The 24,848-nt window shown below is 49.8% G+C and overlaps 1 protein-coding gene across 2 annotated transcripts in view; it reads right to left on the bottom strand.

The window, feature by feature from the left end:
* The window catches only part of COL15A1 (collagen type XV alpha 1 chain), a 97,966-nt gene extending 73,675 nt beyond the window's left edge, over positions 1-24,291 (bottom strand). Inside the window, exons 1-3 of one of the 2 annotated variants that reach the window (XM_081066450.1) lie at positions 24,207-24,291; positions 23,651-23,742; positions 23,484-23,569 (exon numbers count right to left, since the gene is read on the bottom strand). In XM_081066450.1, the coding sequence (XP_080922576.1) occupies positions 23,484-23,569; positions 23,651-23,661 (97 nt within the window). In that variant the 5' untranslated portion in view covers positions 23,662-23,742; positions 24,207-24,291. Of the gene's footprint in view, positions 1-23,483; positions 23,570-23,650; positions 23,822-24,206 lie in introns of those variants that run through there. The other variant, XM_081066451.1, reaches the window with a different exon arrangement.
* Positions 24,292-24,848: the final 557 nt, after the last annotated feature.

Genomic DNA, 24,848 nt, shown 5'->3' with positions numbered 1-24,848 from the left:
TCCTCCTTGCTCCTTCTCAAGCCATCCTGCCTGCGAGGGAGACATTCTTGCATGTTCTCAGACCGTTATTTCCCTTCCCTTTGGAAACCCCTATGGGGAGGTGACCCGAGACCCTGGAAGTACCAAACTCAGACCTCCTAACCTGTGTCTTCCTTTCCTTTCAGCTCCCTAGAGAGACAGGAAGCTGGGAGTTCAGCAAGCCACAGATCTGTGAGCAATGAGTGCAGCTCACCATCTGGAGAAGGAGTTTCCCCCGCCGTACACCCACCAAAAGGCCATCTGTTTTCTGCTTACACATCTCCATTGTTGGGGAGACCCGCCCCACCCCCAACAGCAACCCTGACTACTGTTGGGCAATTCTAAGTCTTCAGAGCTCGTTCTCCTGGTGAGCGCAGGCATGTCCCCCGTAGCTCCCACCTGCCTGGCTCTTTCCTCTGAGACCATACACACGTCGGCCTCAACTCCCACCTCCTCGCCTCTCATATGTTGCACAAGGGGGTAGAAAGGGTCAATTTGGGAGGTCCACTCAGCCACCAGCTCAGTGTGTGATCTTGAGTAGTCCCTTCTCTCTGAGCCTCAGGTTCCTCATCTGCAAAACAAGAGGCCTGGACTAGATGGTTTCCAGAGGCCCTTGCCAGGTCTGAGAGGCTCCAGTTCTGCATCTTCCTCTTCTCCCGTCTGTTTTCCAGTTTCTCTAACCACCCTTAACTGCCAGTTCCTTCAGCCCACAGCCTTCAGGGTCTGGAAGGAATGACTCCAACAGGGACCAGTGCTCCCCATAGATGTCTTCGTCTTTGGACAGCATGGGCTGGCCAGCGAAGTGGGGTACTGTGCCCAGGAAAATGTCACCGCTCTGCCTAGGGGAAACATCACCCCACCCAGGCTGGAATGTCCAGAAATGCCCGTTTCTACCTGACTTCCTTCCCCGAGGAAAGTGAACACAACAGAATGTATGTCGCATGGGAGCTGTCTGCATCCAGTAAAGATGCAAGAGGTTCTTAGAAAAACCACCAATGCGTTTCTTAGAAAAAGAACTGTTTCCCTGCCAGGGAAAAAATCCTGGATCAACTTAGAAGGGAGACCTGGACTTGCCAACAATGAAAGACCTCATTTTTCTGAACTACAGAAGACCATTTTTCTACATGTAAACTTAGACTGCCTCCTTCCCTTTTCCGGTTTTCATATATAGCATAGGAATTTTCCTGCTCAATGAACTTACTGTGTGAGCTCCCCAGCCCCCTCTCTTGCTCTCTCAGGCCTCTGGCCTAAACTGAGAAAGGGATGGTTTTGAAGGGAGCTGGAGGTGGGCAGAGACTGGCAAGGTGTGGGCCCTGCAGCTTGGCTGCACTGCCCCACAGCTGGAAGGAGCTGGGCCCAGCTGAGAGCCCCAGCAGGAAGGCACCCATCCAGCACCCTCTCTGGTTTTCAAAGCATCCTTTCACCTGTTTCCTCTTCCAGGAGGAAGGCAAGGCAGAGCTCATGTTCTCATTTCTCAGAGGAGAGAATCAAGCCCCAGAGAGGGGAAGTAACTCACTTGAGGCCCCGTGCAGGAGCCAGCACTGAAGACCTGTTACAGCGCACTGCCTCCTGGGCTACCCTTCTGGTCTGGGAGGGAAGAGGTTGCACATCTCTGTGTTCCCATAGTCCCTGTCCATCCATCGACCCAAACACCCTCATCTCTCTGCATTCTGGTGGTTAGTTCCCTTCCTTCTCTGATATTATTAGACATGGGCTCCTGGGCATGGATGGACTCATCTCTCAGTCCCCAGGACCAATACAGAGGCAAGGGTGACCCATGAATGAATGACAAGAAACAATAACATTAACAGCTAAGATTTACTGTGGGCTTAATGTGTGATAGGCTCCATTCAAAGAGCACCAGTCATTTCATCTTCACTCCTAATTGTCTATGAGATAGATAATATTATCCCCATTTTACAGGTTAGAAAACTGAGGCTTGGAGAAGTTCATTATTGCTCCTAGGCCATGAGGATAAAAAGTGATTGGAGTCAGGATTCAAATCTGAATAGGTGGTTTAGCATGGTGTGAAGGCTCCAGCCCTGGCCACATATCAATCACCTAGGGAGCTTTTAAAAAGACAGAGGTCTGCCCCTCCTGCCTTGCCCTATGGACTCAGACTCCTCCAGGGTCTGGCCTGGGTGAGTCTGATGCCCTTTCCCAGTTGGCAGCCACAGGTAAGAGTTAATTCCCTAGGCTCCGGTGTCAGACAGACCTGGGTTTGAGTCCCAGGTCTGCTACTAACTGGTGTGTGACCTTGGACAAATCACTTCAGTTCTCTGAGCTGTAGTCTCATCTGTACAGTGGGACAGCAATGGAGGCTGCCTCACAGCATCATCGTGAGAATGGACATCCCGTACAGGGCTGTGCTTAGCATGGGGCCCAGTACGTCATGAGCACTCAGGACCCAGGGTGAGTCCCAGCTGACTCGACTGGGGCTGACTCAGGGTCAGGCACTCTCACATTCTTGTCACCTCACAGCCACCCTCCAATTCTTAGCTTTTAAAGAACTAATAATACCATTGGGTAAAGAGGCCCAGTGACTAAGGAACAGAGGAATTTTACCTGGAGACAGTGTGCTATGACTTCTGACGCTAAGACCCAGGTCTGCTCACCACCACGCCCTGCACACGCACACCCATGCACACACATACACAAGCACGCACACCCATGCACACACATGCATTAACACCCTGGGCTAGGCAGAAATTGGCTCCAGTGAAAGAGCCATACAGAAGCGTCTGGAAGCACATGGTGGGTCTTGTTGACTTGCTGAGCGAGGGCCTTCAGACCCCGCTTTGTCCCATTCCCCAAACCTCTGTTCCGGGAACCAGGCGACCGACCATGTGCACCAGGAGGCACGGTGAAGGCCCGCAGGTGTGGGCAGGTGTGAGCAGCTGTGGGCATCTGGGAAGAGCTTTGTAGTCAACTGCTCTCGGTTTGTGGACCTTCCTCTTGCATCTGGGGAACAAGGACTCTTTGAGAGTGATGAGGGCCTTGAATCGTGGGGATGACATCAGCTGGAATGAGTCACCAGCTCGGCAGGCAGCTCTGGAGGGCTTGCCAGGGCTCTGTGAAGAAAACGTGCCTGGAGGAGAAGGGGCCTGTCGGGGGCATGTGAGGGGCACCGGATAGGAACAGGCAGCAACCTGCTGGAAACGGCACCCAACAACCCGCCGCTCCTGAAAACTGCCAGGCTCAGCACTGGAAGGGGACACAGAACCAACGGCTGGCAGGGCGGCAGGGGCAGTGAAGACAGGGTTTCGAACTATAGGGCAGAGTGTGGGGGCAGGGAGAGGGAGGGAGGGGCAGAGACGGGGCTGCCCGCAGGCGGAGGGGAGGCTAAGGAGGAGAAGGCCAGCCCCCCGCCCCCTAACACACGCACATGTACAGTCACACACACACACACAGATTCACACTAGTAAGAAGACACTCATACACATACTCTCACCTATTCACAGCATACCCACAGACACTCACGTACACCGATACATTTAGTCATACCCACACATACACACATTCACACACACAGACGCACACCTTCACCCACATTCATCCCACACTCACACACACTGACCCCTTCACACACACTCACACCTAGTCACACACTTACACACATTCATCCATAGGTACTTTCTCATGCTCTCCCACATTCCTACACACTCCGCTACCCTCATCTACATATACACCACAGCACCTCAGACTTAATTTGTTGAATATATTGGGTTCCAATCACAGCCTCAGGTGAAGAAAGGGTTTTGCAGTTAAAAATAAACCAACCAACAAAAATGCACCCATTGAAATCTTTCCACATAATAGATGTTGAAGTTGGGGCATTTAAGGGAAAGATATTTGCCTATGGGCCCACAGACAGTCTACAGCCCACTCTTCCTTTTCTACATACCTCTTGAAAGGGCTGGAGAGCTTTGATGACACTCCCCACACACCGGGTTTCGGTCTTTCTGATGGGGGTACATTTTCTGTATTTTCCTTCTTGTCGGTAATACCTTCTCATGTCTTCACAAAGTGGTGAAGCCAACTAACTCATTTTCTTGGAAGCGATGCTAGCCACGGCTGATCAACAAATACAAACCGCTGGCCTGTACAGGTGATAACTGGTGTTTGGCACAAGCCTGGCACGGGCAGGTGTCCAATACATGCTGGTTTTATGACTGTATGAGTGAACGTGTAATGATAGCTCATCTGTGGTGAGCCTCACTGTCCCGGGAACCAAGTACTTTTCCTGCAGAGAATCAACCTGGCTGCACAGAATCCCTGCCCAGGCTCACCTGAGAGATGCTGATTCAGCTGGCCCGGGCATGGCCCCGGGCATGGCACGTTGGCATAACTCCCCAGGTAATGCTAACGCACAGCCCCGAGTTCTTCACAACAACCCCACTGTGACTGTTCCCAATTTACAGATGGGGGGACTGAGGCACAGAGACGTTCAACTTGCCCAAGGGCACACAGCTATTGGGTCCCAGAACTGGTGATATATAAAGCCTCATTTGTCCGATGCCAGGAGTCTCCCTCTCCTCCTCTCCAGGAATGTCACTTACACCCGAGGCTGACCCACTCCCGGGAGCACACCCTGATTGTCCCCGACTTCAGGGACCTTGAGCCTGTCTGCCTCTCTATTCCTATCCCCCTGACTGCCCCTCCCATCCCTCTTAGTATCGTCCCTACAGCTATCAGGAACAGGGCCCTGCTGCTAGTGAGAGTCCCTCAGGAGCTTCATCTTCTGAGAAGATCGGGGAGGCTGCACGTTCTGCTCCTGCGGTCCCTGGGCAGCCACTGCTCTCATCTTGTCTGACCTGACATGTTTTCAGTGGTGGGAAAAGGATCTCCAAGCAGCACGGTGTTGGGGACAAAGACTCAGCTGCAAATCCCAGCTTCGTATTTAAAAGCTGTGCAACCGTGGACAAGAAACGTCACTTCTCTGAACCTCAGTTTCTACGTCTGTAACACAGAAATAATGCCACCTACTTCAGGAGAGAGTTTTGAGAATGACCTGAGATAGGAGACACAAAATACTGAGCAGAGGGCCTAACGAAAGCATACACTTAATAAATCACAGTGGTTGTGGTGGTCGTGATTATATCAATGACATAAGCCTTCATTTCTCTGCCCTGAACTACTGTCCATAATGGCCACGAAAGGTTGCTTTGGGCAATTTTTCCTTCTCCGCCTGAGTTTTCTCACCTGCAAAATGGGGTGATACAACCTCCTTCACTTGGTTGCAGTGAGGGTCAAATGTGGTTCTGAACGTGAAAATGCTTTATCAGGTGTAGCCTGCACAGGTGTAAGGAACAATTCACATGGGCAGAGGGCTCCAAACAGGTGTCTTAGGGGCTGAGAGTACAGTTTTTTCTCCGATTAGATTAGTGAAACTTGAACATGCTGAAATGCTATAATGTGGCCAGTGGAACTTCTTGAGCAGAATTTCCTGCCCCAGCCTGGGAATGGCTTGAGTAAACGGGGCTGGAACCTGGAAATTAGTTTAGCACCTCGTTCCATCCTCCCAACCCCAGGGCTGGAAGCTGCGGTCAGGCCTAACTGCAGTTGCTGGAAGAAACAACACCTGAACAATAATAACCATGGCCCGTGTGGACAATAGTGAGCTGAATGATGGCCCTCCAAAAGATACGTCCGTGTCCTCATCCCTGCCCCCTGTTAATGTGACTTTATGTGGAAGAAGGGCCTTTTGCAGATGTAATTAAGGATTTTAAGGTGAAGAGAGCATCCTGGATTATCCAGGTGGGTCTTACATCTACTGACACGTGTCCTGTCACAGGGGAGAGTTGACAGAAGAAGAGGCAGCTGTGTGGCCACGAAGGCAGAGACTGGACTGAGGAAGCCACGAGTCAAGGAATGCGGACCGCCCCCAGGAGCTGGAAGGGGCAAAGGAGGCTTTTCCCCTAGAGCCTGCCAGCACCTTGCTTTTGGACTTCTGCCTCTCAGAACTTTAGAAGAATACATTCTGTTGTTTTAAGCCACCAGTTTGTGGCACTTTGTCACAGTAGCCAAACATCTAATATATTCACTGAATGCGTCTTGTACGCCAAGTATGCCCTGGATTGGGTCATTTACTACTCGCAATCACCCAGTGAGGAAGGTGTTACCACTATCTCTATTGTCCAGATGAGGATGAGCTGCAGAGAGATGAGGTAAGTGGCAGAGACAAGATGAGGACCCAGCCCATCCGCTTCACCAGGACACCAGCGATTCTCAAGGTTTGATTCCTGGACCAGATTCATCAGCATCACCTAGGAAGTTATCCGAGAGACAAGTTCATGGGCTCCCCACCAGACCGACGGAATCAGAAACTGTGCAGTGAAGCCCAGCACCCTGTGCTTTAACCAGCCCTCCCGGTGACTATGCACACACTCGGGTTGGAACCCACTGCCCTGCGTTATGCCGAGGCTCAGGTGGTGGCCTAAGCTTGGAATGGAGGCCAGCTGTGGGGAATCATGGAGGAGGAGACGAGAGCCGGCAGAGAGCAGCAGGGCCTAGACTCAGGCACAGGGCTGGGCAGGACTCCAGACGCTTCTGCCAGGGGACAGACCCAGGCAGGGCCCCAGCCGAGATGGGGCTTCCCTCTGATCGTAGCACAGCAAATAAGCCACATCCCTGCCAGGCTGATGGAAGGCTGAGTCCCTTAGTGACTAGGTTCCACTGATTGACAACAGGAGGGTCCTATGGCTTGGGGTGAGGCAGCCAATTAGCCCCAGGCTGGAGGCTGCAGAGAGGCTTAGGAGCTCCAGCCATAGTCTGGGCTAAGGTTTCCAGGCAGCAATTCCCGCCCGTCCTCAGGAATTTTTTTTCGCTTTCCGGTTTCTGAATCCCAAGAAAAGCTGGTCAGGAAAATCGGCTCCTTGAACCCAGGTGGTAGGTAGTATTGGCCGTCACTTTGTGGAAACGATTCATCGTAGAGAATAGAAAACAGTTTATATCTCAGGATTCGGGAACGGGAAAGCGAAAAAAATTCCTGAGACCGGGCGGGAATTCCCACCTGGAAACCCTAGTCTGGGCATGTTGGGCGAGGGTTCTGTAGCCAGGAGTAAGCTTGTGGTCTCAAGAGAACTGGTCCCCAGGGAAAGCCTGTCCCAACCAGGAAGAGCCCATGCCTTCTAGAGGGCGGTGACAGCAACTGCCCTTGTGTGGGGACAGAGCCCCAGAGAGCAGTTTCCAGGCTCTTGGCCTCACATAGAAAAGTGCTGGCTCAGGTAGTAAATGTTCATCAACTGTGATTGGCTGGCCATCAGCTGTGGCTAGCTGGCCATCAGTTGTAACCAGTGAGCCATTGGGCACTAATATAACTGCCATGGCTACGCTAGCAGAAAAATGGGGGCTAGCAAGAAGATGGTGGCTGGCAAGTGCGGATTGCAGAGAGGCGGATGCCGCCAGCGAGAATATAGTGATATGACTCCCCCATCTATGGCTCCATGGGTGTTCCTTTTTGGCCTAGTCACATCCTTCATTCTTATATGGGGAGTGGGACCAGAGACTCTGCCTGATGACTCCCAGCACGACAAATGGTGCTGTGAGCAGGATTTCCCGCATGACACCTTGTCTCCTCGGCTCCCCTGCCCTGCACTGGGCTTACGGGGCTTGAAGACACCCAACGAAGTCCACTCCAGCCACACTGGGAAGCTGACCCTCAGGGTGACGCCTAGATGTCTACAAATGAGTCACCATCTTGCGGAGAAACCTTTCCTGTGTGAGTTTCCCAGGAAGCTCCAATCAATTCCTTCCTACTCTCTTATTATCTGTGTACTTGCCTGTGTCTCCCACCAGCCTGTGAACTCTTCAAGGGGGCAGCCATCACCTTCTGTTTCATCTCTCTATTTCCTAACTTCACTGCCTCCCCTCCAGCACAAGGCCTTGCCTGGGGTGAGCAAAAATGAGCATTGACGGATGGATGGATGAATGAATGAATGAATGAATGAATAACGCACAGGTGACTAAATGAATGAGCTTAATGGATTCTGGACAAGAGTGATTGTATGCATGTCTTAGCATATAGTACGAGTATGTATTATCATCAATCACAAAGAATTCTAATGAATGCTAGCTGCTGTCATAGTAACTAGTAACCCCACCAGCATCATTTAGCTCAATAGGCATTTAATAGCCTTGCTCTCATCTGATCCCCATGGTTAAGACATAATAGAATACAGGTATCTGTTGCTTTTCGAAAGTTTACTTTATGCTACTTCATGTTTACAAAAGACCTGCATTAGTACCTGTTTTCGCTAACCAAAAGAAATCAAAAAAGGATTTCACTTTTACCAAAAAAGGCAACAAATGAAAATAGCATTCAGCTGTTCATTGTGCAGCGAGTGTTATGGGAGCAGTGCATGCCCCAAGCAGCGGGACTGGCTGCCAAGCTCCTTCCCCGGAAGTACACTCAGCATCTCAGCATCAAGCTGCCCGAGCTCCGATCGTGTGCTTTATCTCAATTTATCGTGTGCATTCATTATCAAGATGTGTGCTAAGATAACTGTGTTTTCTCTTTACCCCATTTCAGCTTATGAAAGGCTTCCTAAGAATGCTGTGTTTTCGGATAGCAGGGGAAACCTGTACTTAGAACCACACAGAGGCTGGATGTTAACTTTCCTGGATGTTAACTGAGATCTTCCTCCATCCTTTTGGCTGACCCTTAAGCAGAAGGGCTTTGAATGACCAACCATCTGCAAGATGCCTGCCCTTGATGCTCACACCCCGACTGAGTTTGGATGCCGCTTGTAAACACACTGGCCTCTTAGCCTTCAGAATGAATTCCAGCTTCCCCCTCCCTGAAACAAGGGTCTGGGTGGGGAATGTGAACATTTGCTTCCCCCTGTCCGTTATTTACTGTTAGGGTTCTTGAGGTTTGGCCGGAGGCCTCATGGAGGCTGCACATACACTATCTGGGTGTTGGAGCACGAGCTGGGGCCACTGGATAAGATGGGGTGGGATGGGACAGGCCACTTCTCGAGGTTTCCAGAGCAGAACGTTAAGATTCCTGCTCCTCCATGCATCCCTCCACCCCCAGCCCCATGGGGTGGGAGGGACATCACTGTGGGAGGAACTTGAAAGAGTAATTCTGGCAATTTTTAAGTCTCTCTCTAAATGAGGCATGTTCTCGGGTGTTTCTTGAATTCTCTGGCATGGTCGACAACCACATGGTCAATAAAATGTCTTAAAGAGTTGCTACCGCATGACTCAATTCAGTCATAATTTACATTATCCCAGCCCCGAGAGAACGCAGCCACAAAGGGAGAATGGATGTCGGAAGGGAAGGCAGGAGTTGACCTCCTGTCTTTAACTCTATCCTGATCCCAGTTGAGGGTCTGGCTTTGCCCATCACCAGTGTCCAGTGGCCAACCTTGTCTAGACCTGGACCTGGACTGGACTCAGGTCCCTGGGTAGCTCTCAGCATAGCGTAGGCAGGACACCAACACACAGAGCCCTGGTACACGGGCCTGAACTGAGAGTTGGGAGACTTGCGATGGGCCTGGAAGCCTTTACGCAGGTGAACATAGTGGAGCCCGCAGAGCACAAGCAAACCCAGCGTTGGAGGAAAGGAGGTAGGAAAACCAGAAATGTATGAGTGGTTTTGGGGGATGGAGCAATGGGATCCTTAGGTAACCTCCAGAGTTAGTGTGGAGAGTATGAAACCAGACAAAGACAGACTTAGAGGTGTTAAACCCACATGCATGAGCTCATTTAATCTCAGGACGATTTGATAAGGTGAGGGCTATTGCTATCCCATTTTGCAGGTGAGTGGACCGAGGCTGAAGGAGATCAAGGCCACAGAGCTGGTAACTGAGATGGTTGGGACTCACACGTGGGTCATTTGAGGTCCTTCCCAGCTCTTTCTACTCATAATCACTATTTAGGAGACTGAAGTCAGGTTGTGGAGCCTTGAATGTGAAGACAGGAGGGTAAAATTTATCCAACAGTGGGGCGCCTTGGACGGTTTCTGAGGAACGCTACAGCTGACCATTTTAGGAGGCATCACCACTTCACCTCGAGCTGCTGCCCCTGGCAGTCGGGCCCCTTTCCTTCCTCTTGCCAAGGAGAGGGTGGAATTGGGAGATCTGGAATGTGGAGCGAAGGCGGTAGTTTGGCAACAGCAGGAGACATACTTTCCTGCAGCCTCTCAGCATTTGGCATGTTATGCCCTGGGTAGAATCAAGCTGCCCTGGGAATGGCCCGGGGTGTCCCAACAGATGAGCTAGTGTGACTTCAGTCAGGGCAGAGAAGCAGCCAGGAAGGATGAGCTCATGGCTTCAGCAGGCACTGTGAAATTTCTCCTACACTGACCATGGCTGATGGAAGCCTGGAGGGTCAGGGTAACCTTCAGAGCTGGGAAGGACCTCAGGAAGTACCCAGTCTAACATCCCCAAGGTGAGAAAACTGAGGCCCAGTCTGACAATGTAAGTCGGCCAAGCGTCTACGGCATGTCGTGTCCCTACAGCTATCCACCATCCAGGCCACTCTCACCCATTACCCCAAAGAAGGTGAAGCATGGGAAAGTGCCTCACGCAGTGCTTGGCACACAGTAGGTGCCCAACAGGGGAATGAATGCTTTTGAGCCTGTAGTGCGGGCCTGTGGTCCACACATACAATAATTTGGATGCTGTTGAGTAGAGGGAACAAATGGCATAAAAAATTTGTGCTGCAGCTGTTACCAAAACACACTGCTTCTTTCTACCAATTTTCCTGCTCAGTTGTACAGGGACCTGCTCTCTGCAGGATGCTGGAGTCCTGTTTGGCTCTGAAATGGGATTTAAGAGAACAGCCAGAACAGATGGTGACCCTGAAGTCATATTTTGAAACAGGCTGACTGTTGTTTAATCTAGATGAAAGTATAGCCGGATGGTCTCCAAATGTTTGCTGGAGGAAGAGCCTGTGCACCTCCAGAGCACAGAAGGGGAATCAGACCTTCCAGGATGAGTACCCAGGAGCCGTCCCTAACTGGAGACCCAAAACTGGGGTGACCTGGGGTGGGGAGCGAAGAGGATGAGCCTCCCCCTGCAGGCGCGTGGAATTTCGCGCCAGAGACCCATATGCAAGTCCTTGCTCCAGCCGGTGACCTTGGGCCAGTTCTTTAACTTCTCTGAGCCTCAGTTTTCTTATCTGGACATAGGGACGGTAACACCGAGCTCTCGGGGTGGTGGTACAAGGTAATGTCAGGTGCACATCTCGTTCATCCGTTCAGACGTTCATTCGCAAATACTATCAAGCACCGATCACCACACGCCTGGCACTGCTAACGTCAGAGATTCACAGGAGGAGAGGACAGATGTGTTCTCTGCCTTCACGACATGTATTGTCTAATACGGAGCTCCTCATCCCTGCCTGTGATAACCACCTGGGGCTTTAGAATATTGATGCCTGCTTCCCAGGCCAATGGGAATCTCTGGGAATGAGGCCCAAGCCTCACCATGTTTCAAAAGCTCCCAGTGATGCTATTGAGCAACAGGGTGGGGTTCATGGTCTAGGGGAGCGAGCGCTCAGCCCCTGAAGGCCTGCTGGCTCTGCTCTGCTCTGAGTGCTCCTCTGGCGTGGCCTGCTGAATACCTCACACAGCCTGGGAGGCAGGGACCTCTACTACCTCCATCCAGATGAGGAGACCAACACTCTTTTGGGGCAATATTCTCAAGTCACATAGCCAGTAAATGGGAGAACTGGCATTTGAAGTCCATCTGATGCTTCCAAAGCTCAGCTCTAACCATATACAGAAGAGACTCTCAGCCTATGTGAATTCCTGCCCCCCTCTTTCCTCCCACACCCCTGAGGATGGGACAGACTGACAACACATCTACGGTCACACAGCACTTGGGAACTTCAGGGTAGTGTGATGCCACCCACCTGGACATCAGAAGACCAAGTTCTAGACCCAGTCCTATATTTTAGCTGTGTGACTCAGCTCTAAGTATGTCCCTATTCTCCTCTGAACCTCCATCTTCCCATCTGTAATTTAGGAGAGCTAGAAGAGATGATCCTGAAAGCCCCACGTTTTCCGGGTCCTCAAGGTTCCCAGTGGGTATTAACAGAAGCAAGGTGTTTGGGGGACCATTGGGGTTGTCAGAAGGGAGCCCTAGGAGGCCCAGCTGTCCAAGGTGTATGAATGGTGAACTGTGCCTTCTTCCACAGCGAGCCACTATGCAGCACTGACCACACTGGGTAGGAGGCTGCCTCCACATGGCAATTCTTAGAAACCTTGAACTTGAGTGGGACCAGCCAGTCTCGCACATGCATGTGCATGAGCAGCATTTTTCACATTCCACTCAGCCTTCCCATGCTTATGCGGCCCCACACACTTATTCCTGAAAAGGTAAATGCAGTTGAGAGAGGAAAGCTTCTTGTAGCCCTGAACACTCATACATCTATTCATTCATCTAGCATTTATTGAGCGTCGGCTGTATGACAGTCACTGTTGCAGGTGCTGGGGAGCCAGCAGTGACAGAACGAGCTTTTTCCCTCACGGGGTTAAGAGTTCTAGCACAACAGCTTTGGACCCTGTGCCCCCACCCGAAGCAAATCACTCTCAGATAAGTAGATGCAGGAACAGGGCAGAGAGTAGGACCCAGAGGCCCTCAGCCCCTGGACCCTGGGCTACAAGCACTGCACCATACCGGAAAGGGATTAGCCCGAGGCCAGGTTCATGAAAGCAGCTATTGGATGGAGATTCTGCTTCCAACCTGGAGATCCCCACAGCCTCCCCTCCCTCACCATGCTCAGGCTACACACAGGCTGTTGCTTCCATCCTCTCACTCTGTTCCCTCTATCTGGAACATTCTACTCCTCTTCCAACCCGCCACCCCACCCCCTTTCCTGGCTAAATCTATTCACCCCTCATATGTCATCTGAAATGTCACTCCTTGGGGAAGCTTTCCTGACACCCCAGTACAGATTAGAGTAGCCAGGTATGTGTTTTCATAACTCCCTGTACTTCTTCATAACACTTTTTGCCATTTATGAATATTCAGAGTTTTTGTCCAATCTTTTCCTTAGTGTCCCCCATTAGACTGTAGGCCCCACAAGGGTGGGAACCGTGCCTATTTGTCCATCATTGCTGCCCAGCACATACCACATTACCTTGTACACAGGATGCAGTCAATAAATGTTTAAGTGAAAGTGAGTTGAACAAATGAAAAATCTATCAGACTACGACAGGCAGGATGGCCATTGTCTTTGAGCCAGAAACCTTGGGATTAATCCTGTCCCACCCACCCACATTTGCAAAGTCTTTGCTTAGTATATTTCACTTTTCCCACATCACATAGAGGCTGCTTATCTCCTTCAAGCTCTGCACAACCCCAAGGCCGCAGCACTTAACCACCCACCACAGCGCCCTGTGTCTCCCATTGCTGTGCGCACATGCAACCCTGGGGGCCCAGAGAAGGTACAGATTCCGATGCAGCAGGTCTGGGAAGAGCCCTGACTGGAAGGTCAATGATTCTAAACTCCAAACATGAATGCTATTGTGCCGCCTGCCCCATCCTCGGCGAGACGGATTTGCAAATGAATTCTGACTTCAGATGGAATGAACCAATGTTGAGAGAGGATTTAGGGGCCATGTCCATTAGCACTGAGGTTGAAACTGGTTACCATGGCCATTACCCTTTACTGAGGGTTCATGGTGCACGGGGCATTATGCTAAGAACTTTGGGGACAGGATTTCATGAACTCATCACAAGAATTCTGAGATCGATAATATTATTATCTCCACTCTACAGATGAGGAAACTGAGGCTAGAAGAGTATTAGTAAATCGTTCAAGGTCATAAGTACAAAGCCTAGAACCAAACCAGCTCGGTCTGACCCCATGGCTGCAGCACTTCACCACAAGGCACAAAGCCCCGCTTCTCCCTCTTCCATGTACACATGCATCCCCAGGGGCCTGGGTAAGACACAGATTCTGACACAGCAGGTCTGGGGCAGGACCTGGGACCCTGCATTTCTAACAACTTCCTGGGTGAGGCCGATATTGCTCACGCAGGGACCACACTTTAAGCAGCAAGTCTATAAAGGAGAAAAGGCAAAAGAAGATTTCAACAGAGCAGGGAGAATATTCCAGACTGTGAGGTGGCGCTAGCAAAAGCTGAAAGAAGGGAGCACACAAAGGACCCTTGTGATTACACTGTGCCCCCCACCCCCACCCAGGGTAATGCAGGAGCCTCACCCTCTTTTAAAGTCAGCTGATTATGAATATTATTTCCATCTGCAATCATCATTCCTGTTTGCCATGTAACCTAACATAGTCACAGGTTCTGGGGATTAGGATGTGGACCCCTTTGGGGGGCCATTACTCTGTCTACCACAGGTGGTGAGCATAGAAAGATAATAAAGGGCTCTAAGAAGGTGTGACATCATCAGAGTTGGTTTCACAGTGCTGCCCAAAGTTTAATGTGTATGTGAATTACCAAGGATCTTGTTAAAATGCAGCTTCTGATTTACTGAGTCTGTGGGTGAGACTGGAGATTCTGCATTTCTGCTGAGTTCCCGGGGTTGCTGATGCTGCTGGTTATGGACCCCATTTGAGTCACAATGAGCTAGGAGACTACCAGGCTGCAGTACGGGGGTGGGTTGTAGGGTTGAGAGAACAGAGGCCAAGAGACAAACCTGTGTGATGAAAATAAAGACAGAACTCGCCACCACTAAGACTGTGTGTCTGGAAGGGGAAATGCAACTGGCTGACCCAACTTCAGACGGCGTTCTGTGTGTGACATTGTTGAAACTGCATGAATTTAGGTTCAATTTGTCCTCAGCTTTTGGACTCTCTGCACCTCTGTTCTATAGGATGGAATGGTTATAACTTTCCAGCACCCAAAATGCATAGCTTTCTTTTTCTTTCATGACACGCATTTTATCCCCGATATATAGGCTATATCCAGCCCTGCTCCCACCCCACTCTGGCCCCTCCATCATCCATTGCAGTGGATGGTAGTGGGTGGTCTTCCAGCAGGGCTGGGAGCACACACAGACTTTGCTATGGTCAGGGCTTCATAATGCTGGGTTTTCACTAAGATCTCCACACTCTCAGCCTTTGAATGATTCATTCATTAATGGATTCAAATGCTCATTGTGTCCGTGTGGTGCCATGTTAGACGCTGAGGAAGCATGGATAAATAAAATAGGGTTCCTGCCCTCAAGGAACCAAAGTGATGTGGGAGCAGGGAAAGAAGGAGGTATTGAACTGGTCACCAATTACAGGCCTGAGGCTTATCTCATTTCTCCTCACTGTAGGAATTATTGTCCCAATTTACAGATAAGGAAGATAAGGAAAAGAGAGGTAACTGGCCCCAGGTCACTCAATGAGAATTAGCAGAGCTGAGATGTGAACCGAGGATCCCAGAGCTCATGCGCATGAGCTATACCCCCTGATGCTCCCTCTGGGGTCCAGTGTCAGCTCTGGCCTGACCTATGTTGCAATCGTGGACAGCTGCTTTCCTCTTTGGGACTCAGGATCACCAGCTTTGAAAGGAAGCTGTTGGACTACATTGGTTGCTCTCAAACCTGGCTGCACCTTAGAAGCACATGAGGAGCTTTCAAGCCCTGCTGATGACTGGATATCCCCCAGATGAATTAACTAAGAATCCTGGAAATGCGGGAGGACTGGGCATCAGGTTCCTTTTGAATCCCCAAGGTGATTCTAAGGTGCAGCCAGGGTTAAGAACCACCAAGGTCCTTGTGATCTGAGTTCTTGCGTTCTAATTTCCTGAAAAACCTTCTTCTCTTCTAGCCCTCACCACAAGACACATGCAAAATGAATGAATGAATTTGAGGGTGAGGAAAAGGAGGAAGAAATCCCAGACTCTATTCAACTAAGGACAGTTTGGAGCAGTAATGCTGGCACTGCCCCCTTAGTTGTTTTCTCCTTTTAAAAGAAAGAAACAGCAGCACTGGACAAAGGTGGGGTGAGCTAGGCATTCTCATAGGCTGTTGTGGGGAGAGTAAATTATCACTGCCTTTCCAAAGGATGTAACAAAAGCCTTCCAAATGGGCATGCACTAGACCCAAATGGGCATGCACTAGACCCTAAAACAATTTGTTTTAGAAATCCGTGCTAGGAAATAATCAAAGAAATGGTCAAATACAGAGCAACAAGAATAGGGTCTTCACAATAGCGATTATAATAGTGAACTGGAAACAGCCTAAAGACCTAAAATGGGACAAGTCTAATTATGGGACATCCACATAATGAAATACTATTCAAATTACAAAGGATGTTAGGGAAGAATATTTATTGTTCCCGAGGAAGTGCCTAGATGATTGTTAAGGGGGGAAAAAACAAGCAACAAAATACAACCCACAGAAAGATCTATTCATATTACGTATCAATATACACACTTATTTAGGCATGGAAAATAAACTTGAAAGATAATCCACCAAACGTTAGAAGGGTTTAATCTCTGAGATGATATGTGATCTTTACAATCTCCTTTTCTCCCCCTAGGTTTTTACAATGACTACGATTTTTATTATCAAAAATTTTAAACATTATTGAAAAACTAAATCCCCTCTTTAAAAGCCTGCTTACCTCCCCACCTCACTCATATTCTGGTAAAAATGGACGCCCCTACTTTGGCAGTGCAGAGGCGAGCCTCCACGTACAGGACAAGCTCCCTAGGATTCAAGCCAGCTGCTTCACCACCAGTCTCTACTGCTGGAATGTGAGTCTCTCCAGGGTGGGCACTGGGTCCCATGCAGCTCTTAAACCACCCCACTCCCCACCCCAGAGGGCCTCAAAGAGAGCAGGCAGCCAGGAAACATGGGAGGAAGACAGAAACCTATCATAGTAGCCAGAACACAGAACAGGGCAGACAGTTTTAAAGACTTCAACAGATGTGCACTCTGGGAGGAAGCTAGCTATAAAAGACCTCCTGGTGGTGGAAGGGGCTTTTAAGCGGGGCCTCATTTGAGTCCCTCAGTGATGGGATGGGTGACTTCTTGACAGACCTAAGGCAGGGCTGGCTCCCTGCAAGCCAGACTCTAGCTAAGTTCCCTGAACCCAGGAAGGGGCTCCGCCAACACCTAACTAAAGTCAGGGGTCACAGTCACTTGAGAGAGATACCAGGGCCCTCAGAACAGTTTTCTGCCCTTCCAGTTCTTTAAATCACCCATGGCATACAACAAGTGTGAAATGAATTAAATTGGATTCGGCTGGCTTGGGTTAAGTTGAGTTCTGATGGGGATAAGGGTTGGGTTGCACTCACTAGGTGACGTAGGTCTCATGTATCCCTCATCAGGTCTTGTCCCAGAAGAGCTTTGGATCTTTTCTCAGGTTCTGCTCTAACTCGAGACGTTTTCTCTCTCAAGTTGGGATGGAGCAGAGGTAGGTGATCAGTCATCAAACCTGCCTCCTTCCAACACCTCTGACCCATCTCAGCTGCCCTGGGGTGTGTCAAAAGCAATAGCTCACAACCTACAATCTGCTGCTCTGACTCTGAAGCCTTAGTTACTCATTTGTTCTCTTTACAACACATTAATGTCTCCAACTGAATCTTCTTGTAAGATTGCCTCCCTTTTTATAACCCTCGCCTGCCTGCTACCACTGTGACACTCTCAGGATCCAAGCTATCAAGAGGAAACTATGTGATAAATCAATCTGTGCTGAAGAATTTATGGCTCAATGAAGGAGGCAGGGGTGAGTTCCCTAACCAGATTTTAAAACATATTGCAAAGCAACAATTATGAAGACCATGTGGATTTTTAAGAAAATAAACACACATGCACAGGAAAGTGACCAGTAATATAGAAATTTCAGGGAAAAAATTATACGTTGACCAGAAGAAACAAAATGATGGGGACACAGCTCACATTTTAATTCATATTTGGGGGAATCCAATGTACCACTATGGAAAAGAACTGACTTCAGATTACACCCTAATCTATGGTACGTTTTTAATGGATCAAGCTGTAGACATTAAAGAAAACTGTATAAGCTCATCTAGTTAGCAAGCAGAGAAAATATAAAAGTACAATTTTTGGCAAAACAGAGGTTATCACGGGTAAGATGAGTGGGGATAAGCTAGAAAAATTGTTTATACAATGAGATGGAATGAAAAAAGATAAAGAGTAAAGTAATATTAGTGTAAATTCCAGCCTAACTAGTTTTGAAAGTTATTAAAGGAAAAGCTCAATAACGTACCCCAACTACCGAGCCATGGTCACCCCATGGTGGGCAGAGCTGTGGAAGAATCAAGATGAAGTGCACACTGCAGAGGAAGTAGTACATTGGCATACTCTCTCTAGACCACAGGCTAGACCTACCCATTCATTTCTTCTCTGATTCATTGAAAGTTTCCTGAGTGCCCACTGTGCCAGGCCCTGGGCTAGGTCCTGGGATTCAGAGTTGGACAAGGGTCAGTCCCCGCCTCACTGAACTTCCCGTATAGTAGGGGAGGACAACGAGTGACCAATAGTCACTGTCTAGTCTGAAATGCCCTGCGAGTGAGAGACGGGTGAAGACAGTGTTAGCTCAGAGGAGAGACACCCAACATGCCTAGCAGAGCAGGAGGGCTTCCCACAAAGGAACCTAAAAGAATGAATGGGATTTTCCAGGTGGACAAAGGGAAAGGCATTCTCCAAAAGGGACCAGCCCGTGCAAAGATACAGAGGTGAGACATCGCATATCTCATTTAGAAATCTGCCAGTGGTTTGGTGCGAGCCCAAGTCAAGAGAGGCTGTGTGTGAGTGGAGAACAGAAGACAGGCAGAGGCCGGACCACCGAGCGCCTTCTGGGGTAAGGGTCATGACTCCGCCCTCAGCACAATGAGAACCCAGCAAGAGCAGTTAAACTAGCTAGCGGGTGGCGTGATTAAATGTGCATCTAGGAAAGCTCCATCTACATACACAGGAACTATCCAACTAGTTCTGTCTGTTTGGGGGAATCTAGTCAAAGGAAATAACCCAAAAGAAAACAAAGGCCATCTGTCTAAAGATGTCCCCAGCAATACTGTTGATCATAACAAAATGGCCAAAGTCCAAGGGGACAACTCCAGACAAATGAGGCAGGACCCAAACTCTCCAGGGAGATGAATAAGCAAACTGAGAGTATAGAGGAGACAGTGGGGGGCCTGGAGAGAGAGAGATGAAGGGCTGGAAGGGTTTCCTGATGAGAAAGCTCAGCGGGAGAGATCCGGGGAAGGCACTCTGAAAGAGGTGCCATTTAAGCTACTGGTAAGATTAGACCTTAAAGAGAAAGGGAAGGTGAGAAAGTGTGCTCTAGACAGGGAAATTAGTCCACACCCTGTGCAGAGTCAAGGAGATTGCAAAATCTCCACAACATATGGGGAGCTATGAGTAGTTCAGTGTGCCAGAGGTTTTCAGCTTTCGTGCTGCTGTAAAACCCACAAGTGGAAAGTGATGCTGCCACAGGCATTCCCAACATTAGATGGAACAAACAAACAAACAAAAATCAGCCAGTAATTAAAATACTACAATCACTTACATGCATTATAAATTCTAATGGCATGTAAGCAATGGTAGCTCATTACAGGCCAGGGCATAGGTCAGGTGACAGACCACTTACCTGCAAAATCTCAGGAGTGACTATTATTTCTTTCTCACTCGGGAAACCATCTGCGATGGTCAGTGAGCAAGAGTGAGTGATTTAGAGGCAAAACCTGAACCTGCTCTGATTAGTTTTCAGAATTTCCCCCAAAGATCCACAGATGGCCACGAAGCACAAGAAGAGATGCTCAACATTATTAGTCATCATGGAAATGCAAACGCAAACCACAATGAGATACTACTTCACACCCACTAAGATGGCTATAATTTAAAAAATGGAAAATTACACGTGTTGGCAAAAATGTGGAAAAATCAGAACCCTTGTACACTGCTGGTGGGAATGTAAAATGGTGCAGTCGCTGTGGAAAATAGTTTGGGAGTTTCTCAAAAACTTAAGCATGGAATTACCTTATGACCGAGCAATTCCACTTCTAGCTATATACCCAAAATGGTTGAAAACAAGTGCTCAAACAAATCCTTGTACACAAGTGTTCATAATAACACTATTCACAAGAGCCAAAGTATGGAAACTACTCAAATGTTCCCATCAGTGGAAGAATGGACAAACCAGTTGTGGTACATCCACACAATGGAATATTATTCAGCCATGAAAAGGAATGAAGTACTGATCTGTATTACAACACGGATGAACCTCAAAAACGTGATGCTAAGTGAAAGAAGCCAGACACAAAAGGTCAGATATGGTATGATTCCATTTATATGAAATATCCAGAGTAGGCAAATCCGTAGAGACAAAAAGCAGTTTCGTAGTTGCTAGGGGTTGGTGAGGTGTGTGAATGGGGGGGACCGGGAATGACTGCTTAATGGAATTAAGCTTTTCTTTTAGAATGATGAACATGTTTTAGAACTAGACAGAGATGATGGCTACACAACACTGTCAATGTACTAAATGCCACTGAATTGTACACATGAAAATGGCTAGTTTTATGTTATGTGAATTGCACCTCAATAACAAAGGTAAATCAGGATGTCCAAATGTCCAATGAACACATGAAAAGGTGATCGAGTTCATAATCAGAAAAGTCTAAATTAAGACTGCAATAAGATTCTAATAGCTACCCATCAGAAAGGCTGAAATGAAATCTAGTGACAAGACAAAGTGCTGGTGAAGATGCTAAGAAATGGGGACTTTCGTACCAGGCTGGTGACCATGTACCTTAGAACAACCATAGTGGAAGATGTGTCGGCACTGTCTGTTCAGCTGGAGGATTTGCACACCCTATGACAAGCACTCCACTCCTAGACATAGCACCAACAGAAATATCTGCACACATGCACTGAGAGGCATGTACAAAAATGTTCACAGACACACTTATGTTAACCCCAAATGGAGGGAATCATATGTTGTTGGAGAAAAATGGATAAATAATGGACGGTATATGAATACAGCAGAATATTACACAGCAGTGAAGACGGATTAACTCCAGCTCCATGCAACAGTATAAATGAATCTCAAAACTTAGTATTCAGTGAAAGAAGACATCTTACACGTATAAGGTTCAAAATCAAGTAAAGTGGAACTTTAGAATTTGGGCATACATGCTTAGCTACTAAAGTTATTTTTAAAACAAAGGAAGTGATCAGTATGAAGATCAAGGTGAGCGTTCCCTTTGAGGGGAAGGAGGGAATAAAACAGCAAAGGGGTATAGAGGAGCTGCTGGGGGCTCTGCTAATTCTTGACCTGAGTTACATGATGTTTGCAGTATAAGAAACCATTGGACTGTACATTTTGTGAGCACTTTTTTGAATGGATTGTTATAGTTCACAATCAAACAGCTGAAAGAAAAGTAGATAATTTGCACATGTCAGCATTATCAGGAACAAATTACTTATAACACTACCGTCCCTGCCCCCACAACAATCTCCTTATCCTCTAAAATATAGGGTATTCCAATGATACGGTAACTTTACTGCTCAGCCATGACCCACTAGGGATACAAGGATTGGTGTGGGGGACAGAGTCCCATTGACAAAGGTCTGTTTAAATAGGGTGGGCCAGGAAACACTCAGGGGATGAGAAGCCTTGGGACGGACGTTGGGCCTCAATTTCCTTATTTGAAGTACAGAAATACGTCATAACAGTCCCAGTCCCCACCTCAAGTAGTGATTGTGAGGACTGGATGAATGAAACATGAGCGTGCTCACACCCCTGCCCAAACATATGAAGTGGTTTATAAATGTTAGTCTTACTAAACTGCATGCAAAATTTGGTTTACAGGAGGGCATTTCACATATCTAGGAAGATTCTCTTCTGAATCCCAAAGGGCACTGAATACCAATCAGTAGCAAATGACCCTCCCTTGGCCCTTTTCAGCTCCTGAGGATTTCCTGGCACTCCCTTTTTACATTATGGATGTGAACAGGACTTCCTCTGTGTTAGAAACCATAGCCCTGACCTGATATTGAGGGAATCCAGCCTCCAAACAGGAGGAGGAAAGAAACACTACAGTGTGTCTCCCCAAAACCTTCTTCCTTTTGAGGGTGAGGGGTGCAGCAAAGTTCACTAAAGACCACAGAACCTGAAGCTGCTCTCTGCCGCTGAGTTGGCAGTACCCTATATCACATACAAAATTGCAACGTTCTGACATGGGCCATAGTGCTGAGAAGCCAAAACTGTGCTCCAGCTGCCCTTTGATCTGCAAGAAATGCCAGGCTGGACATTCTGGCAGGGAAAACCGTCATCGCATTTGGGTCTCGTTCCCAAGGAGACAATGATCTGCGTTGTCCCAGGCTTCCTCCAGCACACAAAGAGTTAACCAAGGCCACCCACTCGATTCCCAGTGTCCTTCAGGGGGACAGAAGTTGTTCCCCCTCTCCGCACACCTCTACTGAGGCTGTGCACTAATCTAAATCCAAAAGGGGTCCGAGTCTACTGGTGGAGAGCATAGTTCTCTCCCTAAACTGGGTGGAGAAAGAGCTGAGTGAGGAAGGACTGGAGCCTGGTGACCTGGGCTCAAATCCTCCTCTGGGACTGGCCACTGCCTAAGCCTCTCTCATCCTCAGTAAATACAGGCTGTAAAAATGCCTGGATTGCTTTCTCACACAGTTACTGCAAGAATCAAACCGTAATTCCTATCACTTATTTTGTGCCTAGTATGTGTTGGCATGTGGAAAGCACATTATTTCTAACATTTCTCTTAATCGGCACCAGTATTCCCAAGAGATAAGGTGATCTCATTGTTCCCCTTTTTCAGATGAGGAAACTGAGGCACAAGACCACCTAACTCAGGCACAATTCAAACCCACACAGCCTGACACACCTTAACAGAAATCGATTTTGACTAAGACCCCACTATTCATCCAACCACCTCTGGGTCCTGGTGGGGAAAGGGGGCTCAGGGAACAGAAGGGGCCAGATCCCCCTGGCTCCCAGCCCGTAGCTCTTCCCATCACGCGTGGAGCCACTGCCCCACGGATGTGACTCCCTGGGTCACTGAACGCTGAGTTGGGCGTCAGAGCAATCCAGTCCCGTTATTTCTTTCGCCGCAAAGGCACTAGGTGTGTCTGCTGGCGGTCACGCTTCCGCACCTGTGTACAGGGAGGGCACTAGCTGGCCGTACAATGGGCCAGGCGGCACGCACGACCTGCGCGCGGGCTCTGGGTGAGCAGGGGCTGCGTGTCACCGCGGAACCTCTGGTCCTGTCACAGTGCTGCCGAAGTCCCTCGCTGCCTGCCCATCATTGGAGGGACCGCGCCTGGCCTAGACACTTCAGGCGTCCAGATAGCGCTGCCCCCGCCCCAGCCGCCCAGGGACTTGCGTCCACCCCCTAAGCCCGTGGTTGCTGGGGAAGCCGCGGCAGGACCTCCGGGGCGCACCAGGCGGCGAGGACTCCCTTTTATGTCCAGGAATGAAGCGCGCACCGCAGTTGCTCCCGCCGCCCACACCAACGTCCCCAGGGCGCGGAGGTGCCCCCCTCAGGCTGGCGCGCCTACCTGTGGCGGCGCGGGTCCGGATGGCAGCGGACAGAAGCGCGGAGACCCCGAGCAGCCACGGCAGGCGCCAGCACCGCCCGCTCCTCCTGCAAGAAGTGGCCGAGAGAGAGAAGGTGAGGTGGCAAAGAGCGGCCGGCGGGGCCGAGACGCGGGGACGTGGGTCCTACCTTGGCGCCATCTCGCGGGTCCCGTGGAGCCGCGAAGGTGCTGAGTCGGAGAGCTCCGCGGAGGCCAAGGGGCGCTGCGCCGCCCGCCCTTCCTGCAGGAAACAAAGGCGGCGCTGGGCAGCGGCCTCGGCGGGCAGGCTCCCGGCTCGCAGCCCGCGCCCTGACTCACCCGCGCTCTGAAACCCGACTCCCCGCGCGCCGCGCTCCCGGGGCGCCGCGCCCCCACTCCCCACGCCCCTCTGCCCCCACTCCCCACGCCCCTCTGCCCCCACTCCCCACGCCCCTGCCCCCACTCCCCACGCCCCTCTGCCCCCACTCCCCACGCCCCTCTGCCCCCACTCCCCACGCCCCTCTGCCCCCACTCCCCACGCCCCTCTGCCCCCACTCCCCACGCCCCTCTGCCCCCACTCCCCACGCCCCTCTGCCCCCACTCCCCACGCCCCTCTGCCCCCACTCCCCACGCCCCTCTGCCCCCACTCCCCACGCCCCTGCCCCCCTCCACAGACTCGCGCTGTCCAGCCCGCCGCCGCTTCCACGCGAAGCGGCCTTAAGTAACCTTCGAGAGAAGCTCCACGTCCGCGCTCGTCTGGGAAAGCGGACGCGGCTCCCTCCCGCCCTCGCGTCTGTCTCTGTCCTGGCTGCCCCGCGGAAAAAGCGCTCTCCACGGGCCAATGGAATACTCTCAACGGCCCAGGAAGGCTGAACTCACTGTGATTTCCCTAAATAACCGAGGAAACTGAGGCTCAGAGGTGCCACCAATGTCCCAAGGTCACACAGCTGGACTGAGTTCCTGGCTGCTGTGCCCTGCCCTCCATGCTTGACCCAGGAACTTACTTGAATGCCCCAGAGTGGCCTGTTTGGGTCGTATAAGTGATTGTATATATATAGATATATATCTATCTCTAGATAGATGATGATAGATGATAGACAGATATATATATCTATATATGATAATCCTAATAAAAATGTAAAGGTGTCTAATAGTCCAGCGTTTTCTTCTCTATCCCTTCCCTGCAGCATCCTCTCCCCCCACCCCAATTGTAACCTCCAGGAGGGCAAGGATTTATATTGTTCTGTTGTCTGCCGAGAATAGTGCCTGGGAGTAGGAGATACCAATACGTTGGATGAATGAAGGGACCCAGTCTTAGGTGTGACATCACTCCAGACACTGTGATGAGATGTGGAAGAAATGAACCAG

This window comes from Rhinolophus hipposideros (assembly GCF_964194185.1).
Source record: "Rhinolophus hipposideros genome assembly, chromosome: 11".
NCBI lineage: Eukaryota > Metazoa > Chordata > Mammalia > Chiroptera > Rhinolophidae > Rhinolophus > Rhinolophus hipposideros.
The sequence above is the reverse complement of the archived record's forward strand: the minus strand, read 5'-3'. Positions and strand labels throughout refer to the sequence as shown.